General features: G+C 44.6%; 1 protein-coding gene across 1 annotated transcript in view; it reads left to right on the forward strand.

Annotated features, from left to right (window-relative positions):
• Positions 1-2013: 2013 nt before the first annotated feature.
• The window catches only part of CREB3L2 (cAMP responsive element binding protein 3 like 2), a 119989-nt gene continuing 96831 nt past the window's right edge, over positions 2014-25171 (forward strand). The window contains exon 1 of the mRNA XM_060245689.1: positions 2014-2653. Coding sequence (XP_060101672.1) covers positions 2552-2653 — 102 coding nt within the window. The 5' untranslated portion in view covers positions 2014-2551. The remainder of the gene's footprint in view (positions 2654-25171) is intronic.

Below are 25171 nucleotides of genomic sequence, written 5' to 3' on the forward strand. Positions count from 1 at the left end.
GCCTCAGCCAATGGAGAAAACAGAGGCTTTGCTCTGTAGCTCCTGTGCAATTCAGCAAGCCTTACAAAGCAAGCTGTGATGCAGAAAGAAGCAAGAGAGAGGGAGAAGGTAGCAGATGACAGCCAGTTACTCGGGGGTCTGATAGGAGCCTAATTCGGCCCTCAAACTGAATGTTTGACACCCCTGCTTAAGCTGTCTTGAAGGATTGCTGAAAGGTGGGACTGTCAGTTTTAAACTAAACAATCAAAAGGAAGGGTCTCTGGTCCCACCCACTGTACCATGCTGCCTGTCGATCTCAGGCAATCAAGTCAGCAACTTTTTTTTTTAATCAAGTTGCAGGTAGCAGATTATGGCAGCCTCATAGTATTTTTAGAGGTCTGCCTGGCCTTCCTTGGTGGCCTATCCATCTACTAACCAGGGTTGGTCGTGCTTCACTTCCAAACCCTGATGACAACAAGCTAGCCTAGACTATCCACAGAGTTGCTAGATCTGAGGTGGGGAACACTTGGGTATATGGGGGGCTGAGGAGGATGACATTTGAGGAGGGGAGGGACCACATCGACAGGGTACTTTAGAGAATCCTCCCTCTGAAGCCGCCGCCTTCACCAGTAAAAATGAGCTTGTTCGCCTGGAGATCGACTGTAATAGCGGGAGATCGGAGACCGGCCGCTCCTGCAGCCTGTACAGAGCCTTCTTCTTCCTCACTTTATGACATTTTTGCTTGCCAAAGAAAGGCGGACTTTGTTCTCGCTTCCTCATGGAGTGAGTCAATCTGGAGTGAGAATTTGACCCATGGCCGGTGTGTGAGAGTAGGCCAAGAGGGCAGCCACCTAGAGCACCACCTGGCCTAGGGGGCACCACCAGGGGCTCCCTCTCCCCACACACAGCATGTGTGCTCCTTGGAGTCTGCCTTCCCCAGCGGAAAGCAGGCTGCATGGAGCACAGACGTGAAAGTGGACAGTGCCTGCAGTGTGCTTCTCGGAGCCTGGCAGGGATAAATGAACCAACTGTAAAAGCTGAAGAAGAGCCAATTACAGTTTCTAAAAATTGGCTCCTGTTGAAGTAGTATGCTGCCACTCATCCTTCCTATTCTACTTTAACCGAGCCATGGGGTGGGAGCCATAGCTCAGTGGTAGAGCATCTTTCTCACATGCACAAGGTCTTGTCACTGGTACCGCCAACTAAAAGGATCAAGTAGAAATGGTCCTGTGAAGGCCTTGTCCCTGGCACCTCCAATTAAAAGGATCAAGTAATATTCTCACAATTCCTATTGCTTAATCTCACATTTAAAATAAAAAACTGTAAATTAAAAATGTAAACAGTTTCAATTCTAAGTGTCTTCATTTCTTGAACATATGAAGCTGCCTTATACTGAATTTGACCTTTGGTCCATCAAGGTCAGTAGTGTCTTCTCAGACTGGCAGCGGCTCTCCAGGGTCTCAAGCTGAAGTTTTTCACACCTATTTGCCTGGACCCTTTTTTGGAGATGCCAGGGATTGAACCTGGGACCTTCTGCTTCCCAAGCAGATGCTCTACCACTGAGCCACCGTCCCTCCCTCTTCTACAATTATGCTTTTAAAAAAAATGGGGGGGGGGCGCTAGTGGGCATCAAAACCCCATTTCGACCCCGCGCCTCTGGGCGGGTTGCACTGAAGAGGATCAGCCAGGAAACAAAACAGCCATTTGCTCAGGCTCCGTCCCTTCTTTCTCCCCCGCCTCCCGCCCCAAGAGTCACTCTTTCCAGCCGCAAAAGCCCTTCCCTCTCCTCTCCTCTCCTCTCGTCTTCCCCGGAGCGTCTGGTTTGGATTTTGGTCCCAGGGAAGCAGGCGGGGCTTTATCCAAGCCTGTAGGCTTGTCGTTAAGTCATTGGCTGCGGCGTCTGCCACTCCTCGAGCTGCGCCCGCCCCAAGGAGCTTGTGGAACGTCGCTTGCGGAAGGCCATTGGCCGGAGATGAAGCTTCCCGGGGAGAAACAGGGGCCTTCCCCTTCGATGACGTCAGTGGGGTTCCCCGCCTCCATACCACAGCTGGAGAGGCGCAAGAAGAGTCCGTGGAATTGGAAAGGGGGAAGAAAGAGAGAGAACGAACCCGTTCCTGGCTTTTGACTGGACGGAAACCTTAGAAGCAGGCGCCCTTCTTTGCAGCCATTGGCTGGCAGTCGGAGGAGCTAAACTTTTGGTGGCGGTCGGTGGGAAGGTAGCGGCTGTTGTTTAGTCTCAGTTTGGAAGAGCCGCGGGGAGGGTCTTTCGCTGGCTGGAGAACCAAGTTCTTGGCTGGAAGAAGCCTAACGGGACGATCAGCTGGGTCGATTGCACTTCTGAGAGCTCAGCGCTGCAGGCTGGAGGACCTTGGCTGTGTGGTTTCCAAATTGCCGAACTATTGTCTTATCCCCTTTTTGGGGAGGGGAGTACTAAAAGTGGAGAGAGTAAGGACCGGGGGGGGTTGCCTGATGGAATAGCGGTGCTCCCTTGTACTTCAGTAGCCTGTATTGAGGGTGTCCAGGTGTAGATTCCCCTCTCCTTAACCGGGGTTGCTGTGGTTGTCAGTCAGCTATGGAGCTATTGGAAGGCGGGGAGCAGAACCTCTTGCAGTGGGATCGAAAGCTGAGCGAGCTGTCAGAACCGGTGGACTCTGATGCCCTGCTCTACAACACGGTGAGAAACAACAGCATTGGGATATGGGGTGGTGGCTTGGGGGGTGTCTCTCTAATAGTGGAAAAAGAGGCGATAGTATTGCAATCTAAACTTTGAGAAGGGAAGGAGTGTATTGACTCCTTTTTGGGTGGAGTGGGGGATTCTAGGCTCCTGCACATCTGGCTTCAGAAAGCTTCAGTCCCCTGGGGCATGGGTTCTCTGGGAGGAGTCTCTTTGATGTCCCGAGCCTGTCTGGAACTGGCATCTGCTGTACCCTGTACTTGGCTGGGTTGTTTGTTATGCATTCTTTTCCTACTTGTGGAGTGAGCTCAGCAGAGCGTTCTCTTAGCACTGGAAAATGAGTGCTGGGCCAGATCTGAGTTTTGAGCATGGAGGACCTCTTGAAACAGTTGAAGCATTAAAAATGGAGGAGAGTTTGGAATTTCAGCTGAAGGGGAAAAGAGAGGCTGACGCAAGAAGGAAATCACTTGAATGCTTGTCTGGCTGTCCAAGGTCTTTGTATGAATCTAGTGGCTCTTTGCATGTGGTGGAAACATCATTTTCCCCCAGTGGTTTCTTGGTGAAGGGTTATAATTTAAAAGCAGGATTCTTGCTATTTCTTTTCCAGAGAACTGTTGAGTAACAGTTTTGATTAGGCTTTTCCTTCCTGACCATGTTTATATTAAGTTGTCAGCAATAAAATAGCAAACTCTGCAAACTTAAGTGTAATAAGGCTTTTACTCTTTGTGTAAATTGCAAAGCTTCCAAACTTTGCACATCTGCCTCTTTCCCTCCCCATCTCTCCATTTGCTGCTAGTCCACTATGAAGGACAGACATATATCCTCAAAATATTTATGTGGCACCATTATGGAAGGAAAAGAGAAGAGAGCTGATGTTAGTAATGTGTGCCAGGTGTTTTATTTGCTTTTCCCTCCCCTAAAACAGCAGACCAGTAACTTTAAAGTAGGAGGTTTAAATGTAAAATGTTACTGCAGGCTACCAAAATTTAACACCTAAAGCAGTGATTCCTTTCCTCCCCTGAAGTAAACCTAGGGATTTTGGGGGGGGGGGGGGGGCGGGGGGGAGGTTACAATCGACTGGAAGATGAAGATGAAGCACTTCTGGAATGAGCAAAATGTTTTTCCTCTCTGAATGGAGCCCAGAGATAATCCATGGGGATATATTTGCAAAAACAGAGTCTCTTAGATATTAGTACACATAAATGCCTTCTAGCTATCCTAGTGTGCCTCAGACAGACAGAAGCAAGATATCTGAACCTCTGGCACAAAAAGCTATTCATAAAGATGATTCTGAGAGCCCTGTGGCATAAAATATCATTTCTGGACATTCTGGGAAAGAGGATGAGCATCAAAACTGTTAGAATATGTAAGCCTTACTGGCTCTTATTATTTGTCTTTATTTGTTTACATTATTTATAATCTGCCTTTCTTACTTGGTCTCAAGGCGGATTACATAGTGTGAGCCAATACAATCAACAGATAGGATATTCAGTAAACAATACAATAGGATCAGGGTTGTAGAACCAACCAGAAGCCTAAAAACAACTGAAACAAAGCATAAGTGCTAACATGATGCAATAAAGGATGCAAAATTCCATAGTAGTTTCATAAGCTAGACCACAGTCCCTAATAATTTATCTAAGTGACTTTGTGAATCATTTAGTAAAGTGCTACCCTATTGCCTGCAAAAAAAAGCCCTCTTGAATCATTCAGTTTTGCATAGTTTGCAGAAAGCCATGAGACTGGAAGCCTTCCTTACCTCTTTAGCTAGGCCGCTCCACAAGATGGGGGCCACAGCAGAGAAGGCATGTGTATGGGCAGTTGTTGATTTTGCATGTTGGCACCTTCAGAAGACCCTGCTTGGGTGACTAAAGCTGTTGAGACAGACTGTAGGCAGGAGAGAAATGTTATGAAGGTCCAAGGCCATGTATATGATAACCAGTACTTTAAACTGAGCTTGGTAACTGAAGTGCCTGCAGGATGGAAGCAATATGCAAACACTATCTACCTCCCAGTATAAACCAAGCATTCTGCACCATCTGGAGTTTCCAAATTGATTCTGTGGGGAGACCAATGTACAGTGCTTTGCAGTAGTCTAGTCTCCATGTTACTCTGGTGTGGATCCAGGTGGCCAGGTCAGCTATATCAAGATAAGAGGCCATCTTTCAGGCTGAGATGAAAGAAAGCCTTTTTAAACATCTGCATTAACTTGCTTCTCCAATAATATGTTTCTTTCTGTTCTGTCTGATGAAGAAGGGAACAGAACCTAATACCAGAATGCAGTGTTCCAATACAAGGTACCATCTCTGTATCTCATTATCTAGGGCTGGCACCCATATGCTTCAACAAACCTGCATAACAGGGTATGATGTAGGTATGATGTAGAATTCTGCAACTAAACCTGCAACTACGACCTTCCTGAAAGTTAACTGTTATATATGCACAGTCCCAGACAAATTACTAAAAATAATAATAAACCCTGGCCAGAGTTTGGGTGGCATTTTTGGTTGTCATAGCAAACCAAAAGGGTATGTGGAAACATGGTGGTGGCAGTTGTGGGTGTTAGGAGTACATGAGGAGGGTAGGTTGGCACTAGTGTGTGTTGAGGAGGGGGCTGTTGAATAGGGGACAGCAAGACAAAGTTAGTATGGCAAGCAGAAGGAAGCAAGTAGGCAAAGGGAGGCAAGTCAATGTAGTGAGGAGGCAAGCAGGCAGAGGCAATCCAGAGGTGCACAGTGGGGGTGGGAGGAACCTGAACTGGGGAAAGGGCAGATGAAGTTGGTGGTGGTAAGAATAAGGGGCGGGGGGAATTTCCTCTCCAGTGTGGTTTCTCATGAGTGCCTACTGGTTTTGCCTGTTGCTTATCTCTTGTATTTGGTACCTTTGTTTGGCTATTGCATCTCTTGTATTTGGTACCCATGCATGGGTACAGGGCATTTAATTATTTAGGAGAAATTCTATATGGTCAGAGACCTTTCTCAAAGCATCTCACCTATGTGTGTGTGCGTTGCAACCATATACTAAATTTATTTCTTTACTAGATTTCTGACTTGCCCTCCCCTGCTACAACAGACCTCAGGGCGAGCAACATGTTATAAAAACAACCATAAAGATAGAGGTAGTCCCCTGTGCAAGCACCAGTCATTCCCAGCTCTGGGGTGACGTTGCATCTCGACGTTTTCATGGCAGACTTTTTACGGGGTGGTTTGCCATTGCCTTCCCCAGTCATCTACACTTTCCCCCCAGCAAGCTGGGTACTCATTTTACCAACCTCAGAAGGATGGAAGACTGAGTCAACCTGGAGCTGGTTACCTGAACCCAGCTTCCGCTGAGATCGAATTCAGGTTGTGAGCAGAGAATTTGACTGCAGTACTGCAGCTTTACCACTCTGCGCCATGGGGCTCTTTAATAGCTATTAAAATGATTAAAAATTTAAACTCATCCCAATACATGGATGACACATGCCATATAGTTTCATCAGAGAAAGATGTAGTCATGAACATTGGGTAAGGTATACTTTCTCATTTAGGCTTGTTGCATCAGATGGCTAGGTGTTCCACAAGAGAGGCAGGCAGGCAAGGAAATGTGAGTGAACAGCTAGGTCTGACTTGGCCCTTGATGGCAACTGGTCTTCCTTTGGCTGGCAACATGAGGAACAGTTGTAGCCCTATCCAGTGGTACAGCCTCGAGAGAATTGCTTCAAAATCTTTCCATGTAGTGCAGGTAATGTTCTTTCTAGAGAGCCTTGTGACAGGCTGGTGAAAACTTGGCTGCAGGTGAAAGCCAGTCTTACGGGTCAGGTGTAGTCTTGCAAAATGTCTCCCAGAGTAGTTTTTATATGGGAGTGTATTGCAGTCTACACTCGAGATTGCAGATTTGCCAGTGATGGAGGCCAGGATTCAAGATGGAAGAGGAGCTTGTAGCCTCTTTTCAAGATGGAATTATCACAAAGCTCTCCAGGAGCTAAAAGGGTACATGGTTTCATGGTAGAGTACGTGCAGAGGTGGTGTCTCTGGCATTTTCATGTAAAGGATTTAAAAGTAGCAGGGCTGGGGGAAAGTTAAGGCTTGAGATAACTGAGAGTTTAGATTTAGGAGAGACAAAAGGAATCATCATCATCAGACATTGTGTGTAGTATAAAAGAAAAACAAAGAGAGGGGGGGAAGCTGAACCCCAAAACTAGAATTAAGAACTTGAAAGGTTAATATACAGTAAAGGCCAAAAAGTAAAAGCAGAATCTAAAGTAAAATCATAACCAAAAATACATGTATTTATTTAAAAAGGTGACGTCGCATCACGATGTTTTCACTTCAGACTTTTTATGGGGTGGTTTGCCATTGCCTTCCCCAGTCATCTTCACTTTCCCTCCAGCAAGCTGGGTACTCATTTTACCGACAGAAAGTTAAAAGCATTTAGGGGCCCATCATAGCCTCTTTACTTAGTAAAATCATACAACCACAATGGGAAACCACTTGACCTGACGTATTTCGATCTAAAATTGTCTTCTACAGAGGTCAAATGAATATACACACATACAAGCTCATATTACAAAGTGAAGTAGTATAGTCAGGAGATCCTAAGATTGTCTGGCAGCCTGAAGTTCTAGTTCTTTTAGTGTTAAGCACCATTAGGTGGTAAGTTAGACTTATTTTTTGGACTGAGAGAGCTCTGAAAGGACTGTGACTGTCCCAAGGTCACCCAGCGAGCTTCATGAGGAGAAGTGTGGAACTGAGCCCAGTTCTCCAGATTAGAGCCCATCACTCTTAATCACTACACCATGCTGGCTTTCCGTGTGGTACAGAAGGAAATACTTATTTACACAGAAAATAATTAAAACATGAATTTCTCTGCCAGAGGATGTAGGGATGGCCACCAGAATAAACAGCTTTAAAAGAGATTAGATGGATCCTCCGTGAATCTGTCAGTGGCTAATAGCCATATTCACCTAGAGGAGGGAACCTCCACATTCAGTGTCACTAGACCACTGAATCCCAGAGCTAGGAGCAGGGGTGAAATTCTAGCAGGAGCTCCTTTGGATATTAGGCCACATACTCCTGATGTAGCCAATCCTCCAAGAGCTTTTTGTAAGCTCTTGGAGGATTGGCTACATAAGGGGGTGTGGCCTAATATGCAAAGGAGCTCCTGCTAGAATTTCCTGGCCTGGAGGGAACATCAGAGGTAGACCTCGGTCTCTGTGCCCTGTTTTTGACCCTTTAGAGGAACTGGTTGGCCACTGTGTGAGACAGGATGCTAGACCATCGATCTGATCCAGCAGGGCTCTTCTTATGTTCTTACTAAATTCTTACAAAAGTTGCCACCATAGGGACATTTAACATACCCATGGTCCAATTCTGTATATGACATATTTGGTATGTTCAGGAATTTGAAAGCTAATGTTTCAGGCACACTGATGACATGCATCGAACAGTGGAGGAGGATTTTAAATGGGAGATTCTGTCCATGTCCCCAGTGACCATAATTACCATAAATCAGCGAATGCCAAGATTGTGGGATTGGCTCCAGTGAAAACAAAAGATGGCTGTTTCTGGATTGCCACTTAGCTTCTCACATCAGAATACTATGCAGGCAAGATGAAACAATGAAGCCCTTTAATCTCCACCCCCACAACTCTCTAGTAGCATGCTAACAACAACATTAATGGCTGTGCTTAAAGGCAAACCTGTAAAACATGCTGTTTGTTGCCCATTTGCCTTCTGAAATATCTAACCTCCTGTCAGGCCTGATTCACATCTGCAGGGAAATGTGGTGGCTGGAAGAAAGATTCTTATCTCTTTTGGCTCACTATGCTGTGACTTTCTGCTTCTGGGAGCTTCTAATCTAGCAGAGTGTTGTAAAATGTGGTCCTCTGTGATTGTCTGTCTGTAGTATTGGTACAGCCCATCCTGTCCCTGCAGGTCTGTACCGTCTCATTCTCCCTTAGGGTTACCAGGTTCCCCCAGCCATTGGTGGGGGGTAGGGTTGCCTGATCCAGGTTGGCAACTTGGTATTTGTGGATGGAGCCAGGGGAGGACGGGGATCTCAGTGGGGTGCAATGCCATAGAGTCCAAAGTCCAAAGCATCCTTTTTCTCCAGGAGATCTGATCTCTGTAGTTTAGAGATTAACTGTAATTCCAGGGGATCCCCAGGTCCCACCTGGAGGCTGGCATCCCTATTCTCCCTACATTGGGGAAAGGGTTAAGTCTCCTCTGTATCACCAGCTCAACCTCTTTTGGATTTTGAGGAATATATAAGATGGAAAAATGCGTTTTCTCAGGGGCTATATGTGTTAAGTGCCCAAGTCGCTTACGGTCAATCTATGAATTAATGACTTCCAAAATGTGTTTTGGTTAACACCCTCACTCAGGTATTGCAAGGACTGTGTCTTACTTGAGTCAATCCATCTCATGTTGGGGTCTTCCTCTTTTCTAGCCTGCTGTCTTCAACTATTCCTAGCCTTATTGACTTTCCCTTTGAGTCTTGTCTTCTTATAATATGACTGAAGTATGATCACTTCAGTTTAGTCATTTTAACTTCTAGGGAGAATTCAGGCTTGATTTGATCTAGAACCCCTTATTTGTCTTTTGGGCAGCCCATGGTATCCACAAAACTTTTCTCCAACACCACATTTCACATGAATCAATTTTCTTCCTGCTAGCTTTCTTCATTTTTCTGTTGTTAGCTGCCCTGAGCCCGTTTGGGGAGGCCAGGATATAAATATGATAAAATAAATAAAAATAAATTATCCAACTTTCACACCAATACATAGTAATGGGGTATCCTGTAGTATGAACTGTTTTGATCTTGGTCGCCAGCAACACCTCCTTTTTCTTAAGGATCTTTTCTAGCTCCTTCATGGCTGTCCTTCCCCGTTTCAATCACCTTCTGCTTTCTTGGTTGCAGTCTCCCTTTTGGTTTATGACTGAGCCAAGGACTAGAACACCTTGAACAATTTCAGTTTCTTCACCATCAGTCTTAACATTGTGTAAATCCCCAGTAGACATTTCTTTTGCCTTGTTGATGTTCAGCTGCAATCTATCTTTGGCAGTTTCAGCTTTAACCTTCATCAGTAGTCAGCTGAAGTCTTCACTGTTTTCTGCCGGTCTTCAGCTGATGCTGTAGTGGCTGTGAATCCTCCCTTTCTTCTGAATAGGCTCCCTGTTTTCTGAGCAGCTGGGCGTATTTGCTTGCCTCCCAAAGGTAATCTTAACAACCTTTGAAAGCTGTTCTAAATAGGGCCAGTCTTCTTATTCCTCCTGACAGGCAAATCACAGTGAGGAAAGAAGCTGAGGGACTTTGTTGATGGATACCCCTGGACCAGGCCTTTCCTCTCTCCTCTGCCTTCTGAATTGAATTTATGAAAAGGATTAAAAAAAACAACCCCTGCCTAATGCAAAATGGCTGCTTCAGTCTTATTTATGTGTGTATGTATTCTGCTTCATTCATATTCTGCCATTCTCCCTAATGGTCACCTCAAGTGGCTTACATTTTGTCCCCAGTTTAATTGAAATAATCCATGACCAAGCTCCATCGAATCCAAGGCCAACTATTGGTTCTTAGTGATTTCAGCTGTGCCATGATGTGAGAAAGATGTAAATTCAAGGCTACTTAATTTTTAATGTATGTCAGCATAGTTCAGTAGTCACATTTAGGATTGTGATATAAATAGCTGGCACTCAGTTGCCTTTAGTATGGTAGGTAATATTCCAGGTTTGCCCAGTGCCCCTAGTTGTGAGGAAGAGTCACTGCAGGTCAGGGATGGCCAGGCTGCTGCTGCTGCTGCTCTAGAAAGGGAGGGAGTTGCACAAAATAGGCTAGGACTGGGACTGCCAATGTGGTGCCATTCCTGGTGCCTGCCAAGTGTTTTTGGAAGGTGAACAGGACCAGGTGGGATTTTTGCCTGGCAAGTGTTCTTCTGACTGGCCACTCAAAATTGGCTGTGCAGATTTTTAAAAACATTGCTTTGGCAGCAGGTGCCATCACAGCACAATGTTCTTCACGATGGTAGGTGTTTGCGGCTAGGTCTGCTTCCTGCAGCAGCAGTTTTGTAACAGTCATTTTGTGGCTGTGCCCACCATGCTGTGCCAGAATTTCAAAGGTGACCTTAAGCTGACAAAGGGTTGTGGACCCTTGGCCTAGGACTTTAGCAGTGGGCCACAAAGTTTGCTTCAGCCATCGCTCTGAAGCAGCCCCTGGTCCATCCACTTCACTTGTGTCTGGACGTTGCAGCTCTAACACACAGATAACTAGCATTCTGGTCATCTTCACCAATGGATTAAAGGATTAAACAACGTGGAAACAAAATCTTCTCTTTGTCAGGACACTCACATTTAATTTCTCGAGGCTTGATTTCCCCCCTCCCTTTCTCCTCAGGATTAGCTGTTGATGTCAGCAGTGTAAAGGATCCTTTGTGCACAGTTGCTGTCTCAGCTGCTGAGGTGTGCTAGTCCCAGAGGGTATGAATCCAGGTGCAAGATGTTAACATGCCACTCAGGGAATGGGTTGGGTTTCAAAAGCACGAGCTTCTAAATGTGATGTCTTTCTTGCTAATCACTCAGGAAACTGACCACTTTCATGCTTTGTTTTTATATATCTGAATGTTTTTGTGTGACAATGGTGAACATTTTAGAAATCCACGTGGGTACCATTTTTAGGGAGATGTTCCCGATGTGAGACTTCTGTGTGCACCTGTTCGTAAGGTTTGGGCAGTGTCATGTTCTCAGGGTGCAGGCAGGCAGAAGTCCAAAGCCAGTCCAAGGTCAAAGTCCAGGAAATCAAGCAGGAGCCAAGTTACCAATGCACAATCACAAACTGGAATCAGAAGTCAATGTCCAAAAGCCGAAAGGTCAGGGTGCCAAGGAAATCAAGCAGGTTAGGATCAGGAATCTGGAAGGAGTGTGGATGCAAGCCAGAGAATAGACTTGTTGCTTCTACAAGGTTACCAGGTCCTGGGTGGAAGCTATATGGAAGTCTCAATCAGCCTGCTCCCTGGGTGGCAGTGACTCTGCTAGAACTCAGGGCTGAGAGGTCTGAAGCATCGGCGTGCCTCATGCCTTCGCTCCGAATGTTCTTTCCAGAGCCTGCTTCGAACTCTTGAGATGGGGGGAGGAGAGCTTGGAGGAGATTGATAGTCAACAGCTGACACTGGTGCCTGGAGAGTGATTGATGGGCCAGCTGCTGTTTGTTCAGCTGAGGAACTGGCTGGCAACTCTTCCAGGTCTGTTAACCCTTCCAGCTCCTTCTCGTCAGGGCTCATGACAGGCAGCTGATTTGGAGCTGAGCAAGTGTGGGCACAGATTTAGTGTCTGGCACAGGTTGTGAACTAGCATATTTCACAAGCCGTTGTAGACTTCAGAAGAACATCTGCTTGGCATGCAGCATGTCCCAGGTTCATTTCCTCTCATCTCCAGTTTAAAGGATCATGTGAAAGATGGCTGCTTGAGCCACTGCCAGTCTGAACACAATACTGACCTTAATGAACCAACGCTACTTGACTCCTGCTTTGGTCTGATTCAGTGTAAGGCAGCTTCATGTCTTCACATAATAAGTGATATGCCAGTGTTGCAAAACAACATTTTTAAATAGCTTTTTTGAAGTCTAAGGTAGCAAAAAAGAAAAAGAACTAGGAAGAGTTGTGTAGGTTTGTTTGTTCTTGTGTGTGTATGCATAGATTTCAGATAGATCCAGTTGGACAGCTAGGATCACCCGCCTCCAGGTGGGGCTGGAGGTCTTCCACTTTAACAACTGATCTCCAGCTGGCGGAGATTAGCTCCTCTGGACAAAATGGCTGCTTTGAAGGATGGATTCTGTGGCATTGGACCATGCTGAGGCCCCTCGCCAAACTCCACCTCCTGGATTCATCACCAAAGTCTCCAGGTATTTTCCAGTACAGACCTGGCAACCCTATGGGCAGCTGTGTTGGTCTGAAGTAGTAGAACAAATTTTGAGTCCAGTGGTGAACAAATTTAGATTTCAGATCCCTTTGTACTTTGACATTGTGTATAAAGTATGCAACAACTAGCTTTACCTTCCTTTCATTTTTTTAATTTTTTTTTGTGTGTGTACTCATGTGTGCATGGAAGTCATGGTGACTTCTGGTGCCCCAGCTCAGAAAAGTGACTTGATACAGCCTGCCTCTGCCTCCCTGTCCTGGTATTCCAAAGAGGTCTCCCATCCAAGTACTTGCCAGGGTCAGCCTTGCTTAGCTTCCAAGATACGATGAGATGTTATGTTTTTTGTGTGGCAGTTTTCCCATGGCATGGCTTGACTAAATGTCACAGCTGTTTGCTTTAACCAATTATTATTAACTAGGTAAATGTTCCTGTTTAAGTCTTTAAGGAAGTTGACAAAGGTTCTTTACTGAATGACCTTCCTAGTTTACAGCCTGTTCAGCAGTTTGGAGTTAAATTGTTTTAAAACATTTTCTTTTGCTGCTTGTTGCCTGGATTTGTGTCATTTGGGTTACTTTAGAGATTTTGTGTGTGTGAGAGAGAGATTAATTGTTTGTAATGTCTTGAATTTAAGTTGTGTAAAACTTTTTGCAACTAGGTATACTTCTAATATAACAGGGATTTCCATATCCAGTCTTCTTTCAGGCTTTAAATTATCTGCTTTGGACTCCTTACTACCCTATAGCTAATTGGAAATAGTTACTTCTTAATGTCTTTTTCTCTCTTATGCATGGTGGTAATCAAGCATAAAACCTCAGTTAGTAGCTTGTCAATCTACAAAATATTTTGGTTTTTTACCATGTATTAACAGTTTCTCAGGAAAAAAATACTGGGGATTGTAGTCTTGGTTAAGAATAGTAGAGACTGCAGCCTTTCCCCTTCCCTGACTAGGGTACCCCGAAGAAGAAGAAAAGACTGTTAAGCTAGTTGTAATGTGGATCACCCTTGTGGACTGACAGACATGCCCAGTGTGTCCATATTTGCACTCCCTTTTATTCCTGCGTGTGATAAAGGCACAACGTGCCTTAAATCCTGTTGACAATTGCAATGTTGATCCTTTGTTGGACCACTATACCTGTTCAACCTATTTTAACATATTGATTCAGAAGGAAATGTTTGCTTCCTGTGTTGCTTACAAGGTAATGAAAAAGCAGGTCCCTTCTAACCAGGAACTTGTAAATGTCAAAGGATTACCTGAGCCTTGGGAATCCACCTCTGTGACATTTTAGTGGTTTTTATTAACTTCCTTTGCAAGTGCAACGTCAGTCCTGTGTAATATAGATTTGTCTAGGGACTGACAGCTCTTTTTGTGTGAGAACTGCTGAAGTGAAAACTGGAGCTATGTTTGACGTACTCAAAGCATGCCGGTTTATATGGCAAGCAGTAAAATGTAGTAGTTGTTGGACTAGGACTAAGGAGAGCTGTGTACAGATCCTCACTGGCATGAAACTCATTGAGTGACTGGTCCAAAGTTTTATCTACAGGATATTTTGAAAATAGAATGAGGGTTATATGGGGTGGGGGGCGGGACTGCTATCTATGCCACCATGAGCGCCTTGAGGGAAGGGTGAAAGATTAACATCTAATGATTAGATAATTCTTTAAAGAGTTGAAAGTGATGACACTTTCAACTAGAATGTAAGAAGAGCCAGCTGGATCACACCAGTGGTTGATCTAGTCCAGCATACTGTTTCTCACAGCAGCCAAGGGCCAAACACATAGGGCACAGAAGCTGAGGCCTTCCACTGTTGCGGCCTCCCAGCACTGGTATTCAAAGGCTTGCTTCCTCGGTAGAGGCAATTTTCCTTCAGTCACTATGACTGGTAGCCACTGATGGTCCTATCCTTTGTGAGTTTATCTTAATTGCCTTTTAAAGCAGTCTATCCCCATGATTATCAGCACATCCTCTGGCAGCAAATTCCATAGTTTAATTGCTTGTAAAGAACTATTTCCTTTTGTCTGTCCTGAAGCTATTTCCCAACAATTTCAGTGGGTGGCCCTCGAATGCTCCTATTATGGGAGACAGAAAAAGTTCCCTCATCCACTTTCTCTACTCCATGAATAATTTTATAAACCTCTATCATGTCTCCTCTTGGCCATCTTTCTTTCTAGGCTGAAAAGTCTAGGTCTACTGTGTTCCCCCATAGGAAGGGAGCTTCAATCAGGGGATCATCTTGGTTGCCCTTCTTTGTAATTCTTCCAGTACTGCAATATTCTTTTTGAGATAGAGTGACCAGAACTTCATACAGTATTTCAAATAAGGCCACACCATAGCTTTATACAAGGGCATTACAATTAGGGTTGTCAGGTCTTACCTGGCTGCCAGCGGGGGAAGCCTTTCTCTATGGTGCCATAGAGTTTTTACCCAAATGCTAGAGTGCCCCATGCATGACGTGCTTGGTTTGATGACATCACTTCAGGGTGACATCGCACTGGGCACGTTGGGCATCGACTGAGTTTTTCGGGAGCGGGGATCCCCTCACTGGCCAGCTCCATACTGGCAGGTTGGAGAGCCCCAAATTGGGGGGGGTCCCCACCCCCAGTGGGAAGCTGGGAACCCTAGTTACAATATTGGCCATTTTATTTCAAGTCCCTTTCCTAACAATTTCTAGCATGGATTTTGTCTTTTTCATAGCTGCCACACATTGGGTCAACATTTTCATTGAGCTTTCCACTGCAATTCTGAGGTCTTTCAGACTCAGAATGGAGAGCAAGTTTGGTGTAGTGGTTAGGTGTGCAGACTCTTATCTGGGAGAACCAGGTTTGATTCCCCACTCCTCCACTTGCACCTGTTAGCATGGCCTTGGGTCAGCCATAGCTCTGGCAGAGGTTGTCCTTGAAAGGGCAGCTGCTGTGAGAGCCCTCTCCAGCCCCACCCACCTCACAGGGTGTTTGTTGTGGGGGAGGAAGGTAAAGGAGATTGTGAGCCGCTCTGAGATTCTTCGGAGTGGAGGGCGGGATATAAATCCAATATCTTCTTCTTCTTCTTCTCTGGACATCCCGTCATGTTCCCTTGTAGCTATCAAATCTATTTTGAAGAGTCTCAGAAAGGTGTTGTGTGAATTGGTCTTTATTTTGACCTCAGCAAGCAACTTGATTTCTTTTTAAGTGGTAATTAGGAGAGCTCAGCAAATCCATAAGGAACACTCTGGAATTCATTTTGATGTGCAGCTGGATGTATATTTGGGGAGGAAGGGAGGAGTTGAGCTTGTGGGGTTTAGTGAGGCTGTTTCTTAAAGGTGGGAAAAGAAATAGCATCATTCATCTCCCCCTCCCCTCACTTCCTGTTGAAGAACATTCTGGTCTAGATTGGGGTGGTGCTGCTGCTGTGCTACCTGTTTGTGTAGAGTGTGTGTGTGTGTTTAGAATCAACCCAACACTTGTGTTGAATTCTCCCTCTTATTGGTTTGAATAAGTTCCTTTGGCTTCTCTTGCTGTGTCTTTGCCACTCAAAGTTCACAGCAGAAATTGTTCTTTGAGATGAGCTGGGGAAACTTTGAGTTTTCCTTATCACTTTAGATAAATTACCCAGAAAAAGCTGCTAAATTTAACCAGGCAATCTGCAGTGGCCTTTGGCTCTGTAGTCAGATAAGACCTGTCTGAAGAATTTATCTCCTTGAAGGTGCTTCCTTGGGGCTTCCAATATTTCCCCCCCCTGAAAATGCTATGTTCTCTCTGTACCCATATTCATTAAATAACTCTCAGTTCTTACTGCCAAAGTTAGTGTAACTGTCTTGCTCTGCCTAATGTTAGGTCTGTAGAAAAGGCGCATAGATCTGTATCTCTATGTATGAAATGAGAATCTATTTTTTTATATTTCCAAATTATCTGCTTCAAAATTTTCAGTTGACTTGGACTCTTTTGTACTGGTACTTAAAAGGTAAAGTGCTGGAAGCTCTTAAATCTATAAGGACACTTGTAATGATCCAGAATAGGTAGATCAAAGGCTAGGCTTCCTCATGGTTGATTTTTCCGTTTTCACTTTGGGAAGCAGAGGGAGAAATAGGAAGGATATTTCTGTGATGGAACAGACTCCTGAGCCCAAAGGTACTACGTAATTGGAGTCTTAGAGGAACGGCTGGGAGGACAGTTCTCCCTCCATGGCAGCTAAGACCAGGGAGTTGTCTGCCTCTTTGGTGTCCTGAGACTCTATTCAAGATAATTGATCATCCCTGGGCAAGCTTGCTATCATCCTCCAGTAGTTGGATCATATATGATTATTGTCACAAGTGTTATAGCAAATTTTACCACACATCTGCTATATACATATAATAAAATACCCTGATCCTTGTGTGAAATAGCCTGATGAATGGGATTTCTTAAATGTGAGGGCAGCTTTTCCTGATATTCCTGATAACCTGATAGCCAACATGGTGTAGTTGTTGAAGTGCCAGACCAGGAACTGGGAAATCTGGGTTCAAATCCCCACTCATCCATGGAAGCTTGCTGAGTGACTTTGGACCATTCACATGCTCTCAGCCTACCTTACCTCACAAGGTTGTGAGAATAAAATGGAGGAGAGGAGAATGATATGGTGTAAGCTGCTTTGGATCCCCCATTGGGGTGAAAGGTGAGATATATATAAGTAAGGACAGGTAAATAAATTTTGCCACAAGATGGGCACATGGTATCAAGGCTACATCTGAGAGTAGATATATAAACATTTTGCAAATAAAAATCATTAGGTAGTTCTAGAAAGGGTTCCCTGGCGGGTGGAATCTTCCTGGGTGATCTGCATTTCTGTCACATTCAGGCTACTCTTGGTATGATTCATGAATGACTAATTCACCTTCTCACTGGCACTAAAGTTAGGGTAGTTTTCACCATCTGATCCTTTGCTTCCAAGCAGGTGAAGGTTTCTGGGATTTCCAGTAAGGAGCAAAACTGATGATATTTTATGGGCCCTGTTAGTGAATTCAGACAGCTTTCCAAAAAGTTGTATAACTCCCCCTGTTCTATCATTGGTAATCTAGGAGAAAGGATCCAAACAACCATTTCAGATTCAGATTTCCTTCCAGCTGGGCTGGCAGGCGTGTGTGAACCCAATGCATAATTCCTATGGAGAAAATGTCTGAACAGAAATTTATTTTCTGCAGTTGTCCCACACTGTTGCCAGGTAGAGGCAGCTTCCCCAAGCACTGTTTTTGCCTTGAGAGCAAAGGCTATAAATTGAGGGTGAGAACTGATGAAGTCTGAGGTAACCTGGATCCCGCCCCCCCCCCCCCCCCGAAGCATATCTCTAATAGGAAGAGAATCTCTAGAATCAGAACTATTATGATGCTGTTATTTAAGGAACTGGGAAAACACCAACTTTAATAAAGGAAATAGCTGCTTTTTAGCCAGATGTTCTTAGAGGAGAGGCCAGGGGAAGGGACAATACCAGAAAGTCATACAGTTTCCATGATGAGCAACCTCTTTATTAATGAGGCCAGCGGCTGGCTTCCTGAAGCACATCTGCTCCTCTCATCTTGAGGTAATGCTATCGGACTTGGCCAGTTTATCTGTGTCATTGGTACTGTTCCTCTCTCCAGTTTCTGATGGCTGAAGTTTCCTTTATCTGTCATGTGCCATTTCCCTTCTACCAGTTCTCCTCACAGCTGTGTTTGTGATCTGAACTGTTTGAAAGCACGCATGCTGAGGGAGGCTGGCATGCATTCTGAGATTAAAACTGACTTCGTAAAGCACATATGGCAAGGAACACTTTTATTTTTCGCCTTGCAGCACTGCTTTTCATATGAAAAGGCAAGAACCAGGAATAGAGTCAAATGTAGTAATGTGGCTGCATTTCAGCCTCTCTACCTAAGATGATTCATAGAGTCCTGCCTTTTCTTTGTGTTTTACCAATTTATTAATAACACATGGTTACAATATTTAATTATCTTTTTCTTACACTAAACCATATGATATTTTACCCCCCTCCCTCCAATCTTGACTTCCCCGAAGTTACAAATTTGAATTCAATTCTAAAGGTACCACTAATCTATCAAAATATAATACTTTTAATTAATACTAAAAAATTGTCCAATGTCTTTTTATGTTCCACTCTTTCTCTATATATCCTTTGAATTTCTTCCACTCCTTTTTAAACAAGTCTAAGTCATAGTCTTTTAAAGTTTTAGTTAATTTGTCCATTTCACTCCAGTCCTGCCTTTTCTGTTAAACTCTGGGGAACAGAGCTCTCTCGCTTCTTCCATCTAGCTCTTAAACTTCCCAATCCCCAATCTCTTCCTCTACAGAAAAGCAAAGACCACTACCAGATATAGGAAAATACTATATTCATGCGTTTACCTACAATTAACAAAAGGCCTTTTCATGGAGCAAGAGCGAGCCAGTTGGCTCCTGCTGGCCCTCCAGATGTGAGATTCCATTGTGTGCAAACGCCAGACTTTGGCTTTCTCCGCCAGCAGCTGGAAAGTTTTGCTCACGCTTAACTCCCTTAAGGCAATAGTCCACAGCAGAAAAATAAGTAGGGCTGTGCAGTGTGTGTGTTTTTAAAAACATGTTTGCAAGCAGAAATGCAAGGCTTAGGTTTTGTGCTTCCTCAGTTGTGAACTGTGATTAGGGCGTCAAACAATACACTGTCACTCACCATATCCAGTTTATGAAATGTGGATACTAGTGAACATAGTTAAGGGCAGAGTTGATGCCCAGATCTTTAAAATGCTCTGATGCTCAACCAAGTTGTATTGACAAAGTGGCCTTTGCAAAGTCACAGATACGTGGGCAATATGTTTCTTGCTAGCAGTTGTGCAAATTTCTTTGGCCTTTAGGGTTCTTTGTGCTGCGTAAGTCTTGCAGGGCCCTTTGTGACATCAGAGAAGCCAAGCCAATGCTGACTGGCTCCTTTGCAAGAGTAACCCAGGACTGGCATGACCTCAGAGCAACTCATCAAATGGTATGGAGGGAAATGAAAATTTTTAGCCTGTGGTAAAAACCTTTGCTTTGCTGTAACACAGGAGAATCTTATTTGCATTTCTAGTCTGACACAACCTCCTAACTTCTGGAAAAGGAGTTACAAGTTAGTGTTTATCTTCTGGACTTTTAAAAATAAATCCGTTCCAGTTATAGTTATCACCACGTCACAAGGCTTTAAAAAATGAAGGTAATAAATTGGTCATCTGTAGAATCCTATAGAAATACCTTGTGAATGCACAGCATCCCACATTTCACAGGGATTTGCAGTGCTCCAATATACAAGTATTATCCTCACTCAGACTTCAAAGGTGAAGGCTCTTCTCCCATGTGCATCTTTCATTCCTTTATTCTGCACCTGCCACTCTTTCACTGACTGAAGAGTAGGGGGAGTGTTTACTCTGTGGTTCTCAAGAGGTGCTTCTTAATACAATTATCCTACAATATGTTTTCAACAGTTCAAAGGATACCTCTTCCATGTGTGAATGAAATGTCACAATGCGCTTTGTATGATGTTCATGTGTGCTTGAGAAGGCACAAATTCACCCGCCTTGTATAGTCATTTAATCTCAAGATGGTGGAGAATGAGCCAAGCTGTGCAAGGGAACAATGGTACCATCCCTCACTAACAGACCAGGCATTCCCAGGAGGTAAAAATAAAAGGGACCATGGGAACATATGAAGATGTGGCTCATTCATAAGTATCTGAAGCTGAAGTGTGGTGTTTGTGGCATCCAAACTAATGTTGCTTGTGTAAGGAACTCAGTATAGAAGGCATTAGAAGATCTTCCTAAATTGAATAGCATTCCCACTTTAGGGACTGCTGCTGCAACTTGTGGGCACTTTTTCCTACTACCACCTCTGCATGTCTCCCCCTCCTCCCCTGAAACTGACTTCATCTCTTCTGGTCTCTCTCCTCGATTCTAGTCTCTTTTGGAAACCCACTCTCTTTCTTCTGGCCTCTCTCCTGGTCTCTGGTCTCTTTTGGAAACCCACTCTCGTCTCTTCTGGTCTCCCTCCTGCTCCTGGAAAAGTAGAAAATGCTTCTCTCTCCATCCTCTACCTTCCTAAAAAGGTAAAGCTAGTCCCCTGTGCAAGCATCAGTTGTTTCCAACTCTGGGGGTGATGTCACATCACGACGTTTTCATGGCAGACGTTTTATGGGGTGGTTTGCCATTACCTTCACCAGTCATCTACACTTCCCCCCCAGCAAGCTGGGTACTCATTTTACCGGCCTAGGAAGGATGGAAGGCTGAGTCAACCTTGAGCCGGCTACTACCTGAACCCAGCTTCCGCTGGGATCGAACTCAGGTCGTGAGCAGAGTTTAGGGCTGCAGTACTGCAGCTTTACCACTCTGCACCAAGGAGCTGCTTCTACTTTCCAAGGCTTACATTAATGGAGGAAGTGGTTTTGATTATCAGCATTTTGCAGGGGTAGAGAGGTTAAATCTCTTGTTACCTGTGCTACAGCTTTAATCCAAAGGGGTGTGTCTGTATTGCTGGTGTTAACTTGAAAAACATTGTGAAGCCATTGCAGAGCCAATCATAAGTCTCCCTCCATCTTCTCTAGTCAGAATCCAGGTGTGATGTTTTTTTAACTGTTCATATTCTCTTCTGGAGCTGTTAAACTTTTGCATTTGGAAGATGCGAACTTCAGATTATGAATGTGAATGGTTGACAGTCTGCAAATGAAGGTCTAATTGGAAGTTGTTAAAAAACACAAAGCAACATGTCAACATGCTCTAGTGGGTGTCTTGAGTTTGAAGGAAAATAAATATTAAAGAGGTATTGTTCCGGCAGGTGTTCCAAAATCAGGCGCAGAAATGAAATTAATGCAGCAGCTGATGGTTGTTGGGGAAAGAAGGTGGGGGGAGAGAACCTACTCTGATTAGCAACACAAAGGTGTTTTTCAGTTTCAGGTTCCTGCTAATTATATAACATACAGTTTTCAGTACTGGTGCTGGAATAAAACATCTGTTAACCTTGGTTTCTGCTTCCAGTTTCCCAGCATTGCATACATGACTGAGGGCAGTCATGTTTTTGTTCTCACAGAGCTTGCAAGATTGTGTTTGGCTGTTCCATCTAGGACTGCAGGTAGTGGTTTGCATGCACAAATGCTTCTCCAAATCAGAAATTCCTGTCAAGTAGAAAAGTAGCAGATCCCTGATGTGCTACTTTTCTACATGAAGGGGTTTAAAAAAAAAGAGGCACATTCAGTTACATTAAACCTCATCTGCAGTCTGAAGCCCAGCAACAAGTTTATGATGTCAGTGAAGCTGCTTATTCATAGGAAAGCAATGAAAACGTCCCTAGAGTAAATTTATACCCATTTATCTTATTTTCATAGATCTAATAAGCACAGTTTACTGGAAAAAGCCTATAAATTTAGATAGACAGGGATAGATAGCCAAGAAAAACAGCCTGCTCTTCTTTTGTGCTTTGAGTAAAGCTTAATATGGAGGCATTAGCCGGTGTGGTTTTGCATGAAGATACGGAGATCAGCCAGACATTAAAGGCACTTACAGAAAGCTAACTCAGGGGTCCCCAACCTTTCTGACTGTAGACACTTTTGGAATTCTGACAAAAGGTGTTGGGCATAACCACAAAATGATTGCCATAAGAGGTGGAGCTGCAAGATGGCAGCAAGAAGTGAGGTTATGTATAACTTTGATAGTAACATTTTAACATTTCAGGCAGACTGAAAGAATGATCTGTGCTGCCAATCAGAAGCCCTGCTTACCTAGCCCTGCCAACTTTCTAAAAGCACTTGGCAGGCCCCGTGGTGCCCACGGGCACCATGTTGCAGACCCCTGAGCTACTTAAAAAACTGGCAAGAGCAGTGTTCTTTCCTACCTTGTGAAAGTCCATCTGTTTTTGCCTGTCCTGGACAAAAAAGCCCATTGAAGTGAATGGCTTAGACTGGTTTAACTCTTTTTAGGATTGCACTGTTAGTCTGTGTAGTCTTCTTGGTCACTTCATCCATGCTTAAGAGAACTAAGCATGTAAAATACATGTCATTCTGTGGATATTTAACCCTGATATTGTTCTGTTTTTTAAGTTGTGTTTTTTGTAGTCTTCCTTTCTGGAGAAGGCTCCAGCGGGACAACTGCCTGTTTTGCTCCAGAATTCTTGCATTCAGCTTTGCCAGAAGAAAGCTGCTTTCAAATTTGTGGAGACTTTCTTTAAATGAACTTATGCTGCAAATGAGGCTTACGCTAGGAAAAACATGGAGCACTGATGCATGCTGTTAAAAAAAAAATTGTGGGTGGCTGATCATCACAGAGGCTGCTTTAAGGAGTCAGTGATACCATGTGCCACGCCAATGTTTCCAGTCAGATCCCCCCACCCTCCTTTGCAGCGTCTTGGGATGGAATCCCATTCCTCTGCAGCTTTAAGGTTCAAAAGATTTTACATTTTGCAAAAAAAAAAAAAAATGCTGCCAGTCCCCCCCCCCCCCCCCCAAAAAAAAAAAAAAAAAAAAGATTAAGTGAACCAAACACATTCCCTGGTCTTTTCTGGTATGGGATGCAGAAGCTTGTGACCATGTTATTAATCTAAGAGTTTTCTTGGAAACTGTGGGTGATCAGTCTGTTTATTTGCATTTTAGGCCACACTCCCTGACATCACCATTGTTTCACACAGGGTTTTTTTTGTAGAAAAGGCCCAGCAGGAACTCATTTGCATATTAGACCACATCCCTGACACCAAGCCAACTGGAACTGCGTTCCTGTGCGTTCCTGCTTTAGAAAAAAAAAAAAAGCCCTGGATGTGATTGTAGGAACAGAGCCAAGTTGAAAAGGCAGAAATGCACAAGAGCTGCTTTCTTTCCAGGTGACACAATTACATCGCACTGGCCTCCTTAGGTCAGTTTATTTAAATGTCAGAGTTCTCAAAGCACATAAGGTTGGCCTTCCTTAAAGGAGGTCCAAGACAAATGCTATGGCATGTGCATCCCTTTATGGCATCCAGATGAGGCAGTGCGCACACCTTGATTTGGCACTTTGAGCAGCTATATGTACCAGTGGTGGTATCATTGTCTTGCCCTTTCTCCTAGACGCTTGGGGTGGTAAAATCTGACATCTCATTTTATCCTTGAACCAGGCTGCCAAAGGAACCCTGGGAAAGGCATCCCTTTGCAGCTGGAGGGGCCAGCATGCTTGCAACAGAGGGGAGGCCTGACATGGTGCTCCTTTACAGCTGCCAAGAAAATTGGTCCCTCTGCCTGGGAAAGGGCTGCTTTTGTCTGGCTTGTGATCTAAGGCAGAAAGCAGAGCAGCGACCCCCAAGGAACACAGTCATCATTCCGGCCTTCTAAGTAGGACTTTGCATAGCACTAGTTGGGGGGGGGGGGGGGGGCAGAACTCCAAGACCTCCTGAACAGGGCTTTTTTATAGGGGAAAAAAGCCCAGAAGGAACTCATTTGCATATGGGCCACACCCCCTGACATCACCATTGTATCACACCATGGTTTTTGTAGAAAACCCCCAGCAGGAACTAATTTGCATATTAGGCCACACCCCTGACACCAATTTAGTCGGAATAGTGTTCCTGCTCAAAAAAAAGCCCTGCTCCTAAATATGGTTGGTTGGCATTGAAGTGTATGAGATCTCTAGAGGAGGTTCCCCAGTTCTGTTATTTATGAGAACTATGACTCTGTATTTTCAACACTGAAATTTATTCTGTGATTGTGAATTTTTTTTTAGTGCAACATACTGTTTTGTATATATTTATATACATTTATCTACCATTTTTGTGCTATTCTCGCTGGTCTTGGACCGTAGTAATAGAATTGTTGTTGACTCCAGGACCTACAGTGTAGCAGGAGGAAGATGCTGGTGACATCAGCAGTGGATGCAGGCTACACCTTTGCCAGGGCTGGCATCAGCATACCTTGTGGTGGGGTGGCTGCCAGGGCCCAGAACTCTTGGTGGGGCTCACTGCTGCTGACTCCTGCTCGGGCACCTCCCCTGCCCCCACTGACCCTTTGCTCCCACCTGCCTGGAGTCATTATGGAAGGGTGTGAGGGTGGTGCAAAGTGTTGGTCCTCCTGGTGGCCATGGCAGCAGCGTGCTCAGCTGCATACACTGGCTGGTGCTCTCAGGGGATGAGTGCACAGGAGGTAGGCAACTGAGCATGGTCTATGGACGGTGGGAGAAGGACACACAGATGTGGGTGTGCACAGGTGTAGGGGTGGAAAGGAAGGTGTGAGGGGGCCTTGGGGTGGGTAGATGGGGGCAGGCAGTGTCCAGGGCCTTCCAAAACCTGGAAGCAGCCCTGACTTTTGCCTTTATTGCTGCAGCTTCTGTAGCACCAGAAGACCCACAGGAGAATGCTTAGTTCTGTTTTATCCAGGGATGTTTTGATGATTCCATCTGACTCTGGGCAGGGATGACTCCGGCTCTTAAATTAAGAGGCAGTTGTCTAACCTCTCCCCCACCGCCAGAAAAGAGGAGTTTCTCTTTGCATCTCAGAGCATGATTGCCTGGAGTAGGGAACTGTTGGTAGAGTTCTGTAGTTGGCACATGCCATCTGCACACTGTGCACTGTGCATGCGGAGTCTTAACTGTTTGCTTTTTAAAAAACTACGGCAAACATCCTGGTTTGTTCCCCCACGCTGTCCTTGCACGTTCCCTGGCTGAGCAGATATCTGGTCAGAGCA

Source organism: Heteronotia binoei, chromosome 8, assembly GCF_032191835.1.
Source record: "Heteronotia binoei isolate CCM8104 ecotype False Entrance Well chromosome 8, APGP_CSIRO_Hbin_v1, whole genome shotgun sequence".
Classification (NCBI taxonomy): domain Eukaryota; kingdom Metazoa; phylum Chordata; class Lepidosauria; order Squamata; family Gekkonidae; genus Heteronotia; species Heteronotia binoei.